Raw genomic sequence first — 13734 nt, forward strand, 5'->3', positions numbered from 1 at the left:
AAACTTAGGATGTAACTCACAAATTACGGTGAAGAGGTCAAGAGAGACTATGAGTTCTTTAGATACTCATGCGACTGAATTCAGAATGTAATTCCAAGCGCCTGCGTACCTTAGTGAAGAGGATCAAGTCATAACGTAGTTCTGAAAGAGTGAATTTTTTTTCTCTTTTTTTTCTTTTTGTGTCCTAATTTTTGCCTAGGTCGCCTCTTTTGAGATTTTCAACCTAGCGGATAATTTTTTTTTACAATGATGATGCCGTGCACAGTTTATACTCTTGCGGGCCAGGAGTAACATGCAGTTTATACTCGCACCTTAAGGAGTATGTTTTTTTCTTCAGGAATAGTATCTCTTTATGAACTTTTCGTTAATGGGGCCAATGCGCAATCCTTCTGAGTCAACCAGTTTGTAAGCGCCACTTGAGTATACTTCTTGTACCACATATGATCCATCCCATTTAGCGGAGAACATGCTTCCAGACCTACGAGAAGTAATAATGGGCCTTCTTACAACAAGAACTTGATCACCCACTTGGAAGCATCTAAGACGAACCTTCTTATTAAAAGATCGAGCTAGACGAGCTTGATAACATTCCAGAATTTGTTGGGCCTCTAGTCTTTTTTCATCAAGAGCCTCTAATTCTTCAAGGCGTAATCGAGTATTTTCTTCATCAGTGAGCCCTTCTTGAATGGCAAGGTGCAATGACGGGATTTGACGTTCAAGTGGAAGAACTACTTCAACCCCATAAACAAGAGATAGGGAGTCACTTGTGTTGGTATGCGATATGTAGTCCTATATGCCCAAAGAGCCTCTTCCATTCTTTCATGCTAATCTCTCTTAGACTTGGAAACAACTTTTTTTAACAAGTTGCAGAGTGTCTTGTTAAATGCTTCAGCGAGACCATTAGCAGCCGCATAATACATAGAGGAATTGCGTTGCTTGAAGCCAAAAAGATCACATATCTTCGTCATTAACTTGTTATCAAATGGCTTGCCATTATCTGTCAATATGTATCGAGGAATATCAAAACGGTAGATAATATTGACTCGAATGAAGTTGGCGACATTTCCTTTCTTTACTTCTCTAAGAGAAACAGTTTCTGCCCATTTTGAGAAGTAGTCAGTTGTAGCCAGGATGTACAAATGTCCACCAGAGGACTTAGGCAATGGTCCAACAACATCCAAACCCCAAGCTTCAAATGGCCATGAGGCAATAGTTGGGTGCAATACTTCTGGGGGTTGATGTATAAAATTCGCATGGAATTGGCAAGCTTTGCATCTTCGGACGTAATTCAGGCAATCTTTCAACATGGTTTGCCAGTAATATCCCATTCTTTTTATGTGAAAATGAAGTTTTGGCCCAGATTGATGCGCTTCACGTACTCTAGAATGTGCTTCTTGCATAGCTTGAGTAGATTTATCTGCCCCCAAACATCGTAAGAGAACTCCATCGAATGACCACCTATAAAGTGTATTTTTATAATAAAGAAAACGAGGGGCTCATCGTCGGGTTTCTGTTCTTCTTCAAAGGTTTTCTGGCAATATTTTATAACACAAATAATCTATTATTGATTGTCGCCAATCGTCAATTTCAGCTTTCGAAGTGGCGATAACTTGTCAAAATTCTTCTTCATGCGCATCTGGAGGCGGAGTTATCCATCTTTGGAAAGCCACAACTTGCATTTCATCATGAGATACTAATGCAGAAGCTAAAGCTGCCAATGCATCAGCCTTTTTATTTTCCTTTTTTGGAACATGTTAAATAGTCACCTCTCCAAGCCACCTTATCATCTTTTGAGCATAATTGCAGTATGGGATTAACTCAGGCATCTTTACTTTATAATTACCCAAGACTTGATTGATCACCAACTTGGAATCCCCAAAAACTTGTAGTTGCAATTGTTTCATATCAATGGCCATCTCAAGCCCAAGTAAGAGTGCTTGATATTCAGCAACATTATTGGAGCAGTGTTGTGTTAGAGTGAAGGAGTACGGCAAAACTTCTCCATGGGTAGTGACAAATACCACTCTAGCACCGGCTCCTTCACGATGTGCAGCACCATCAAAATACATCTTCCAAGGTGGCTGAATTTCCACTAGCATTGTGCTTCATCAGGTAATTCATCAGATAACTCCCAATCATTCGGAATTAGATGATTGGCCAAAAAATCTGCTAGCACTTATCCTTTTACTGCCTTCTGAGATATATACACAATTTCAAATTATTGAAACTGGAGGTACCACCTTGCTAGTCTATCACTTAAGATAGGCTTGGACATGACAAACTTGATAGGATTCGCTTTAGAGATAAGTTGCACAATATGAGCTTGGAAGTAATGCTTCATCTTCTGAATTGAGAATACGAGTGCCAGACATAACTTCTCAATAGGTGAATACTTGATCTCGTTTTGTGTCATCATCCTACTCAAGTAATATAGGGCATTTTCTTTCCCTTCATTATTTTCTTGTGCGAGAAGTGCTCCTACTGACCTTTCTTGTGCTGCAATGTATAAAATCAATGGTTTTCCAGGTATAGGAGCTATAAGTACTGGAGGTTTCATCAGATAAAACTTTATGTTCTCAAAAGCATTGGTACAAGCTTGGTCCCATTCAAAAGGAACATCTTTCTTCATAAGGTGACTAAATGGTTGACATCTCTCAACCAGATTTGAGATAAACCTCTTAAGATATGCTAATTTTCCTTGTAAGCTTTTCAATTCATGAATATTTTTTGGCTCAGGCATCTTCAAAATAGCATCTATCTTATCTTGGTCAATCTCGATTCCTCGATGTCGAATAATAAAACTGAGAAACTTTCTCGAAGTAACTCCAAAGGCATATTTTAAAGGGTTCATTTTGAGTTGGTATCTTCGAAGTCGTTCAAACACCATTCTCAAATCTTGCAAATGGTCATCACTCTTCTTTAATTTTACCACTAAGTCGTCGACATAACACTCAACATTTTTATGAAGCATGTCATCAAAAATATTCTGCATGGCTCGTTGATAAGTAGCTCCAGCATTTCTTAAACCAAAAGGCATTACTTTGTAGCAATATATACCTTTAGAAGAGCGAAATATAGTAAGTTCTTCATCCCTTGGTGCTATGCGAATTTGATTGTATCCAGATGAACCATCCATGAAAGACATTGCCTCGTATCCAGTTGTAGCATCAATCATAAGCTCAGGAATTGGAAGAGGAAATTCATCCTTAGGGCATGCATTATTAAGATCTCTAATGTCAACACAAACTCGTATTTGGTCATTCTTCTTTCTTACAGGTACAATGCTTGAAATCCATGTAGGATATTTGACTTCACGAATGAAACCTGCTTCAATGAGCTTGTTAACTTCAGTTTCGATCAAAGGAACCAGTTCAGGTCTAAAGCGACGTTGTGCTTGTTTAACGGGACGAGTCCCTCGTTTCACAACAAGATGATGAACTGCAACTTTAGGGTCTAATCCTGGCATCTCTTTGTAACTTCAAGCAAATACATCCCTAAATTCCATAAGTAGCTCAATATATTTCTTCTCTTCATCGTCATCCAGTGAAGCACTTACATATGTAGGCCTTATATCATCAACCCCAAGATTTACTTCCTTCAATGCATCAACAGTATTCTTTATCCCTTCCTCGAGTTCAAGCGGCGCATCTTCAGTATCCTCATCTTCTTGAGGATTACCATTATTAAAAGATATGTGATGACATGCATGAATATCAACAAATCCATCATCAATTTTTGCATATAGTGGAGTACTTTTTTCATCACAAATTGTGATGTGATTTGATAATCCCACACTTTCATCTTCATCTCGCCCCCTAGTGTGAACTATGGTATGAGTTCTTTCTCTCAAGACATCTCCACATGAAACTACAAGTTTTGTTTCTCGCTTCATTCTAGAAGGGATCAAATTGGGCCAATTTTAGGGTGAATTATGCTCCCGAGCATGTACCCGTTCTTCCATTATTCTATAATATCCTTGGCGCTTGTATTTCTTCTTCATTGGTCCCAATTGATTAAACACTAAAGTTTTTAGAGTTGATTCTATTAACCGATTAGATTCAGAAATGTTAGGAGTCATGCCACTAAGTCGATCAAACACAGAAGGCTTTTTGTTGAACATCATCGGTTCTTCCATAGGGGTAATGTAGTTGATGCTCATCCTTTTTATAGAGATTCGAACTGGTGACGATTGTTTGTAACCCAAGCCTTCGCGCGATTGCTTGACATCATACCCTCTCTCTATCATCATCATTTGAGTTGGATTTAGGCCATGATTTGCCCTTTCAATAACTTCATTTGGAAGCTTCCCTACTTTAAAAGCTTTATTGGGATTATATCCCGCTTTCACCAACAACTTATATGCATTCGGGTCAAAACCCTCATTTGTACGCTTTTTAGTAGTGATTCATGTGAATCATGATTCGATGGTCTGACAAATCCTTCTATCATTTTTGAAGGTGATTTAATTGCATCAATTTGCTTGATAGGGAATGTCAACTTGCTACTCTGCAACTCAGAGGGTGGGATCTTGACTTTGTTTGTCTTTGGGACATAGTGAGAAATAGGAATCATTCTCTTACTTGAAGATGCCTCACTTATCTTAAGTACTTTACTCATGTCTGAAAGTATTTTACTCTTTTCAATCATGACCCTTGCATTATCAGGTGCTACATCAACCTTTTTTGTAATGTCAGCAGGTATCGCATTATCAACTTTGACTTTTTTTGAAACGTGATTCTTTAAGTAGAATTTTGCATCAGCAAAGTGCGCTTTTGTCTCGGTGAAAAGTTCATCATCAGCAACTACCTTCTTTTGAACCCCATCTTCAAAGTATTTGAAACATTGATGGTAGGTGTACGACACCACTTTGTTCTCATATATCCATGGCCTTCCTAACAAGATATTATACGAGGTCTTTGAGTCAATAACATGCATCCATGCACTCGAACGCATATCTCCCATCGTTATATCTAATTTGACAGCACCAATGTCTCTCTGCCCCCCTTGGTTAAATCCTTGGATCATTAGACGACTTTCAGATAGTTCATTTATCGGGATTCCAAGTTCCTCCATAGTACGAATAGGGAGAATATTGACCCCAGATCCATCATCCACCATGATCCTATTTACTTTATGTCCACGCACAAAACCTACCATATATAAAGGACGATTATGCAACACTTCACCCAATAAAAGATCATCATTAGTGAATGTAAACTTCGCATCACAAGTGTCCACTTCTTTAGAGTGAGGCTTTATAAGGCCTTCATGTGATGGAGGTAATAATGGCGATGAGCTTTCTCCCATTGTCTCTTCTTTATCAATGTTACAGCACGAGGCCTTGGTGTCACAATGAGAAATCTTTTCACGAAATCAACTTGACAAGAATTACTCTAATGTCACCAGAGGACGTTGCTTTTGATAGTAATTTCCCCCAACTCTTGACTTCTTCACATTCTTCTTTACCCTTTGAGTTTTAGGTAGTTTCTTCATCTTTGCTCTTGTCACTTGCTTACTTGGTTCTCTTTGCAAGCTCGTTTTACAACGTCTTCATCGTGTCACTAAAATCCATCCTTCATCATCAGTATAAACACCACAAGATTGGTTTTCCTCTAGAGATTTATCTTCCCTTATCACTTCATTCATCAAAGGAACAAGCGATGATGCGTTAACATCTATTGGTTTGAAGTCACCAAATTTAATCATTTTTGGTGGTGATGTGGCTAGGTCATCACCACTATCATGTATTTCGATAAGGTTGCAAAGAACTATGGGGTCGAGTGAACCAAAAGTGACAGAGACTTGATTTGAACTCTCCTTCTCGTCCTCAAGCAATATCTTTCCTTCACGGACCAAGTCCATGATCTTTTCCTTAAAGATAAAACACTTTTCGATAGAATGGCCCATCAAACGGTGATATTTGCAGTAATTTGGATCATTAGTCCTCCCAGCCTCATCTGGACGCTTCATTTCAGGTAGCTCAAAGAGTTTTAATGCCAGAAGCTCTTCAAAAATTGCTGGAACATCTGAGTCCAAGAAAGGATACTCTTTTGCCTGCATTTCCTTCAAAAGTCAGCTTTCTACCAGCGTTATTCTGAAAAGTCATGGTCTTTACCCTTTGATTCTTGCTTAGATTTGTAGCTACTTTCAAAGGTACGGCATTAACATTCATCGACTCCTTATTTCCAAACTTAGCATATTTTCCTCCTTTCTTTACATCCATTTTGTCTTTTCCCTTGTGAGGCCCATAAATAAGTCGTCCTTCAATCCCACTTGCAGACATGCTCAACTCCATATCATGAGCACGTGTGGCTAGTTCCTCAAATAATTTGGGTTTAATACCCTGTAGGATATAACGAAGTCCCCAACGCATTCCTTGAATACATATTTCTATTCCGGAAGTTTCACTAAGCCTATCCTTACAATTGAGGCTTGCATTTCTCCATCGGTTGATGAACTCAATGACATGTTCATCTTCCCATTGACGTGTATTTGTGAGTTCAACCATGCTCACAGTACGCCTTGTGCTATAGAAATAATTGAGAAATTCATGCTCAAGTTGTTCCCAACTATCAATAGAGCCTGCCTCGAGATCCGTATACCAGTCAAAGACATTTCCTTGTAAGGAGCGCACAAATTGCTTGACCATATAATCTCCATATGTTCCGGCATTATTGCAAGTTTCAACAAAATGGGCAATGTGTTGCTTTGGATTTCCCTTTCCGTCAAATTGTTGAAATTTTGGAGGTTGATAACCTGCAGGCATCTTCAAAACATCGATTCTTGAAGTGTATGGCTTTGCATATGTAAATGATGACTTTGAAGATACGTCATACTTATCTTTGATGGTTTCCATAATGAAGTCCTTCAGTTGATGAATGAGAATTCCTCCTTCAGCAGATACTTGCAGCTCATCACCCACATTTATTTGCTTTGTAACTGAATCTCCATTTTCTTGTATCATTGGACGTTTTTCAGGTGCATGACTTGAGTCTCCCTCCATAACATTCTCAACTTTGTCCGTCAACTTGACAATTCAATTATCCTAATCTTGCACATATTTTGTTAGACCTTCAATTGCCTTTGTCAAACTTGCCAGTTGTTCTTCAACAGTTGAGGCGTTAGTCATCATCGCTTGGATGACCGTTATGGATGATGGAGCAAAGCATGAATTTTCTCTCAAACTGAAACTTGTCTGAAACAAATTACGTGGAGTGACTGGGGCAGATCTAGTGATCAAGACATCATCTTCATCTTAAATAGTGCAATTCCTTGTGTTAAAAGGACTAAGTCGAGCCAATATCTTTTCAACAATATCAGCTATATTCTCTCCTTCTTCTAATTCATTCGGAAAAAATCTTGCCCCCTTTGAATATGAATGATCAAAAACAGGAACCGATGCGGACGACACTTGGAGTGCTTGTTGTCCTAGCAAGTTTGCTCTGTTCCTAGTGATGGGTCCCAAACTTCCCATAGTCGCATCCAATATGTTCTCCACCTCAGAGGAGAACTTGGAATCAGTAGCCTTAGCAATAATAGCCCTGGAGTCAAACTTCTTAGATGCCATTTTAAGTATTCTTGAAGTTTGATGATCGATGTAAAGAGATGAGAGGTAGAGATTGTCCCACTGGGCGTGCCAAAATTTATAAACAATAAATTTTCGAGCCGATAAAAATAATCAAGACCGGAAAATTGGAGTAACAAAGTGTAATATTTGATTTCAAAATATAGTGTGTGTTACAATCTCTATGATAATCCTCTGATTCTTCAAATAATATGAAACATGTTGAACTTGAATTTGATTTAGAGTCAAGGGCTTGAATAGCTTGATCTTGAATCTTTGTCCTCAAATTTGAATTTGAATTATTCATTACGAACACTTATATGGTTATGACGAATAGTAAATATGAGCAAGTAGCTTGATCTTGATCTTCTTGATATTTTTCTTCGTTCTTGATCTTGAACTTGAACTTGAATTTGATTACTTGAACTTTGTAGCTTTGTAGAGAATTTGCGGTCTTTGATCCACGAGCTCTCTTCTTGCTTCTTGTTCTTGAAAAACCCCTCTCAGAATAATGAGGACCCCTATTTATAGTTGTAGGAAGTGGTATGAGGGTGTGATTTGATTGGTTGGTTTGAACTGACCAATCAGATTTCTTTGGTGAAGAGTTTTAATTTGATTGGTCAGAACATGTCACATATACACGTGACATTATTCTAGTGGCTCATTTAATTTGACTTAGATTGCCACATAACTTCGACACGTGACATGGTTTTAGTGGCTTATTTAATTTGACTTAGATTGCCACGTAACTTCGACACGTGGCGTGATTTTAGTGGCTTATTTAATTTGACTTGGATTACCACATAATTTTGGCACATGTCATGATTCTAATGGCTCATTTAATTTGACTTGGATTGCCATATAAATTTGACACGTGGTGTGATTTTAGTAGCTCATTTAATTTGACTTGGATTGCCACATTATTTGGACTATTTTCTTGAATTTAATATAGTCCAAATTAATTTACAAATTTAAATACAATATAATTTTAATGTTTATAGTATCGTATTGCATTATCTAGTATTGTATTGTACTGTATTGTTTTAATAAATACAATATTTAGATAGATTGTATCGTTCTCCGGTTACATAATATCACACATCCATGATTTGAATGATAAACTTACAAGAAAACTAGGGTACGGAATAGAGCTATTATGAAAAGTTAAGGTAAAAGATGAAATATCGTTATTAAATAATAAATAAAGACAAAATGAGAAGAAACTATTAAGGTAACCACGCGATTACACCAAATCGATCGTTACATAAAATTGGTCTTTTCGTCGTTACCTAACGATGGATTTAAACAATAAGATACAATAAAATTTAATTAACAATCAAAACAAGCATTTTATTTAAACTAACAATACAATACAATGGATAACAACCATCCAAACAAGGTGTAACAAGTACCTACACTTGCTAATTTTTCGTGAGTGTTTTAATCTCTCCTGTATTTCAAAGTGTATTTGTTTTGCAACAAGCTCTGTCTGTGCAGGTATGCTTTTAAATTGCTTCCAATTCTTAGCCATCCATTTTTGATTTTTAGATAGATTATGGCCTCCAAAAATAGTTGTGACCAACTGTTTTTTTTTTTGCAAACTATCATTAGGTCATTTGCAAAAATCAAATGAGTTAATTCGATCTTCTTGCATATTCACTCATTTTCTCAAGGCTATAGATAGATATTTCATGACCAACACAAAAAGTAACCAAAGTTATAGCCATTAACTTTGATGGAAAATTTTGTGGAAGTCGCACAAGCCATCACAATTCCAATAAAGGAAACTGGAAACTTATATTGCTCCCTGATTCTCTGTTACTATGTGATTTATGGCCCCCCTCGATCTCCTATGGACCATTTTGAACATGTTTTTTTATAAATGATGTTGCAATATGATATAAAGCATAAATTGACTTGCATTCTAAAGTACACTCACATTTATCAATGTAATATTATCGCATTGATTTGTTCTAGCAGCGGTCTATTTCTGGAAAAATTTAAAAATCTTAGTTGTAACTTTTTAACATTAAAATATCGGATTTAAAATAAAAATTCTACTTTAGTCAACAAACATAAATTGAGTACAAAGGTTGACATTATTTGATTTACTCTCAAGTAGTATTTTTTATGGTAATCAATCAACTACATTTTAATACTCCCTCCATCCCATTTTAGTTCTCACAGTTTCCTTTTTAAGAGTTAAATTATATGAACTTTCACTAACATTTTAAGTTATATTTTTTTATCATATTGATATGAAAAAAATTGTAACTTATAGTATTTTTCGTATAATTTTTGAATATCTATTTTTTTACTTTATAATTTGAGTTAAAAAAATATAATTTAACTTTAAAAATTAATCAAATTGATTTACGAAAAGCACGATATTAAAACTAAAATGGAACGGAGAGAGTATCCATTAATAGAAACAATTACTCTATGAATCCTGTTTATTTACCAATATCCATAAGAACATCATTATTAAATGTATTTTACTTTAATTATTAATTTCTAATAATCTTAACTTTAAATACGTTCTTTATTAAACACAATAAGTGAGTCTTAAACTTCTTTTTTGGAATTTTATAAAATTTAAATTTTATTGTCGCGAGTAAATTTTTATCCTAAAAATATATAGGACTTCTTCACTAAAAAAATAGCTATATTTTAATGTAAACGCAATAATTTTAACTCAAATTTTATATATATTAAAAAATTACTAAAATAATGGAATTTATATATGAACAGTCGAAATTCATAAAATTTAAATTTTGAATTTAAGAGTATGCGGAGACTTAAAATAGATATATAGTATTCATTTTTTTTATTTTTTTTCAAAGCTCTCGAGGACAAGTATATAAAGAGATATCCACAAGTCCAATACAACAGAGAGAAAGCACAGAAGAGAAGAAAACGGCTTCGTTCAGCATGGACGGCGGCGACTCTATAGCGATGGCGGCAAGTCCTTCGTTCCACGACGACGACTACTCTGCCGGCAACACGCCGCCTTTTGAGGAAGTTACAGTAGATCACGTTTCTCAGACAGTCGACAATCCCGATCCCTACGGGTTTGGGTCGGGTCAAGCAACTCCTTTCGATGACTCGGAGGCTCCGATCGATAATGGAAATAGTAAGCCTTACGATCTCGGTGAAGATTCTGAAGGAATTTTCAGCTCCGATGGACCGGTACTTCCTCCTCCTAGTGAAATGAGAGAGGAAGGTTTAGCCCTACGCGAATGGCGAAGGTTAGCTTTGCTTTTGTTTCTCGAATTTGAATTTTGCTTGTTACTACAATAAAACTACTACTTGATCCTCAACTAGCTAGAGTCAACTATATGAATCCTTGATATAGTATATATTGTGTATTCTCTTGTTAAAATAAGTTTATGCAATTTGGATCCTGTTCTTCATATGCTTCCCTTAGATATAAATTTTATTGGTAGATCTGTTGATATTTGGTAATTTGCTAGAATTGAAAATAATATCAATAGGATGGCTTTATTTTGGTTGGTAGTTTTAGTTACCTGGACTACTAATCAGTCGCCACAACTGTGATTTGATTGACCACTTCTTTTAATTACTTAGCAGATCTGATGTCGGACGCTAGTAGATCTGCAAGTTTTATTAGTTTTCTTCTTTAGTTAATTTGCGTTTTAATCGGGGGTTAAAGCTTTCATTTGATAGCCTCGCAAAAACATGAACGGTAAGTGAAAATATTTAAAGCCTATTTGGATTGGCTTATTTTAAGTGTTTTTAAGCCAAAACTAACTTTTAAGCACTTTTGGAGTGTTTAGGTAACTTAAAAAGGTGCTTACAAGCACTTAGTTTTAAGCTAAAAAGGTAAAAATAATCCAAAAGCCATAAGTTATAATTGCTAGCTTATGGCTTTTGGTTTATAAGTCGAAAGCCAAAAGTCAATCCAAACAGTCTCTTAATCTTTTATAGGTCTTACTTATTTTGTTGGTGTTTCATGGATATTAGCTAGACTTCCTCTTTCCTTTTTCTGAGTACCATGAGCAGGATGTTGAGTAGGGAGTAGTGGGAAGGAGATTTTCGGCAGGAATTGGACTTTGCCTGCTCTAGAGCAAGTGAAGTTGGCAACCTCTGAACCAAATGCCAAATCCCAAATACATTGGACTTATCTTGCTAGTCATTATTTGCAGGAGAACCAGTTTGTTGTTTTGAATATTTTCTGTTATAGAAAATACAGTTACTGTTGCTTTAAGAACACAATACTATTACTTTGAGAAGATCTATTTGTGTTATTGTTATGAAGTTCTTAGAGTTAATGCAGTAATATCCATTGTGATCTGAACCCTTTCTTTATCTAGGGAAATGGTGGTTATACATCAGTTTAACTATAACAACATTTCTAGAGGTGGTGCAAGTTCTGGTCTTCCCAACTGTTAGTCTGATTTGGAGCTCTTTTTGTCTTAATTGTTTTACTAGCTACCAACTTCTCCCTGATCTCCTGAGCTTTGGCCAGGCCTCCCTTTCTTCTTCTTCTTCTTGACTATGTATCCATCTAACTAGTTAACTAATAGAAGAGCACAAATAAAAAACTCCATTGTTTGAGAGTTGATGATTTTTGGCTTGAAATCAAGAGATGATTATCAGCATTTTAGAAATAGAATCAATACAATAGAAGACTAGTTTAAAGGTACTCTATTGGACAGTTTGACGGTTCAATCCATTGTGAAATTTTATAATATTGCAGTCAAAGAATGAAGGTGTGACTCTCGAGAAACATAGTAACATGAAATTGGATAGCTGGTATAGTTATTGGAGCAATAATAACGTTTGTAGTATATGTTTTCTTTTGTGTTATTCTTCCCTTTTCCACCTTAGAGCTGAAACTTCGGCAATTTGTTGAAGTCCCTAGGTTCAAATGATTTTCTTTTATGCTTTCATTTGCTGGTAGCTTTCTTGTATTGGAGTCAACTCATTGCCAATTATAAATATGATAATTAGAAGCACTGGAAAAACAGGAACATTTGACAATCTAAGTTATTCCATTTTGATAAAGGAGAAAACAAGTCCTTAATGTTGATCTTGTACATATGATAAAATGTCAAGTCAGAGGCATGCGAACTGACTTAGGAACATATCATCGATGTTCTATTTCAGCGGCTTATTCATCATGGGAGTAATTGGGCAGTTAATAGTTATTGTGAAAACAGAAATGGTACTCTGAATACTATTTTCCTTATTGGACTAGTTAAAAAAAAATTGGTTGGGATGCAGGCAAAACGCCATCCGTCTTGAGGAGAATGAGAAGAGGGAAAAAGAAATCAGAAACCAAATTATTGAGGAAGGTGAAGAGCATAAGAAAGCATTCTATGAGAAAAGAAAGCTCAATATTGAGACCAATAAGACTAACAACCGAGACAAAGAGAACGTAAGTTTTTTTTTTCAGGGGGTTGTCAGTTCCTCCCTATTCACTCTTACAACGTTCCCGTATCTCTAAATTTTGTTTTGTTTTTCGTTTTCTTTTATTTCCTGTTGAAACAGGTGTATGTAACTAATCAAGAAAAGTTCCACAAAGAAGCTGACAAACAGTATTGGAAAGCCATAGCAGAGCTCGTTCCTAATGAGGTTCCAAATATTGAGAAGAAAGGACGGAAGAAGGATCAAGAGAAGAAGCCATCCGTCATAGTCGTCCAAGGACCCAAACCTGGAAAACCCACGGATCTTTCAAGGATGCGCCACATCTTGGTGAAGCTTAAGCACAACCCACCACCTCATATGCTACCACCACCACCCGCACCTGCCAAGGATGGTAAAACTGGGAAGGATGGGAAAGATGCTAAGAACATTAAAGAGGCAGCTGAAGGGATTGCACCTGCTACCGGAGATGACGTACCTGCTAGTGAATCCACTGTTACTCAGACATCATCAGAACCTGTTCCTGCTACTGTGGAGGTCTCTTTATTCTCTTGAGGAACATGAAAACATCCAACTACTTGATACGAAAACAACCATTTCTGGCACTCGATAGTTTGTGCCTTGCTCACATTCCGTTGATTTGAGGCGAATGCAGCTGCATTTTGTTATTCTAAACATCAAGATCTTTTATTGTAATTGAAGTCGAGACGATTTTCATGTTCATAGAAAGCTTTTTTTTTTTCTCTCTCTAATGTTGATAATCTTTGAACTCTCTTTATCTT

General features: G+C 36.3%; 1 protein-coding gene across 1 annotated transcript; it reads left to right on the plus strand.

The window, feature by feature from the left end:
- Positions 1-9965: 9965 nt before the first annotated feature.
- Positions 9966-13698, plus strand: LOC129894904 (clathrin light chain 2-like). Its single transcript, XM_055970504.1, has 4 exons — positions 9966-9979; positions 10372-10812; positions 12812-12965; positions 13079-13698. Exons 1-4 carry the CDS (start codon positions 9966-9968, stop codon positions 13505-13507), a joined length of 1038 nt encoding a protein of 345 aa, XP_055826479.1. The 3' UTR covers positions 13508-13698.
- The last annotated feature ends 36 nt before the right edge of the window (positions 13699-13734 follow it).

Source organism: Solanum dulcamara, chromosome 7 (genome assembly GCF_947179165.1).
Source record: "Solanum dulcamara chromosome 7, daSolDulc1.2, whole genome shotgun sequence".
Classification (NCBI taxonomy): Eukaryota; Viridiplantae; Streptophyta; class Magnoliopsida; order Solanales; family Solanaceae; genus Solanum; species Solanum dulcamara.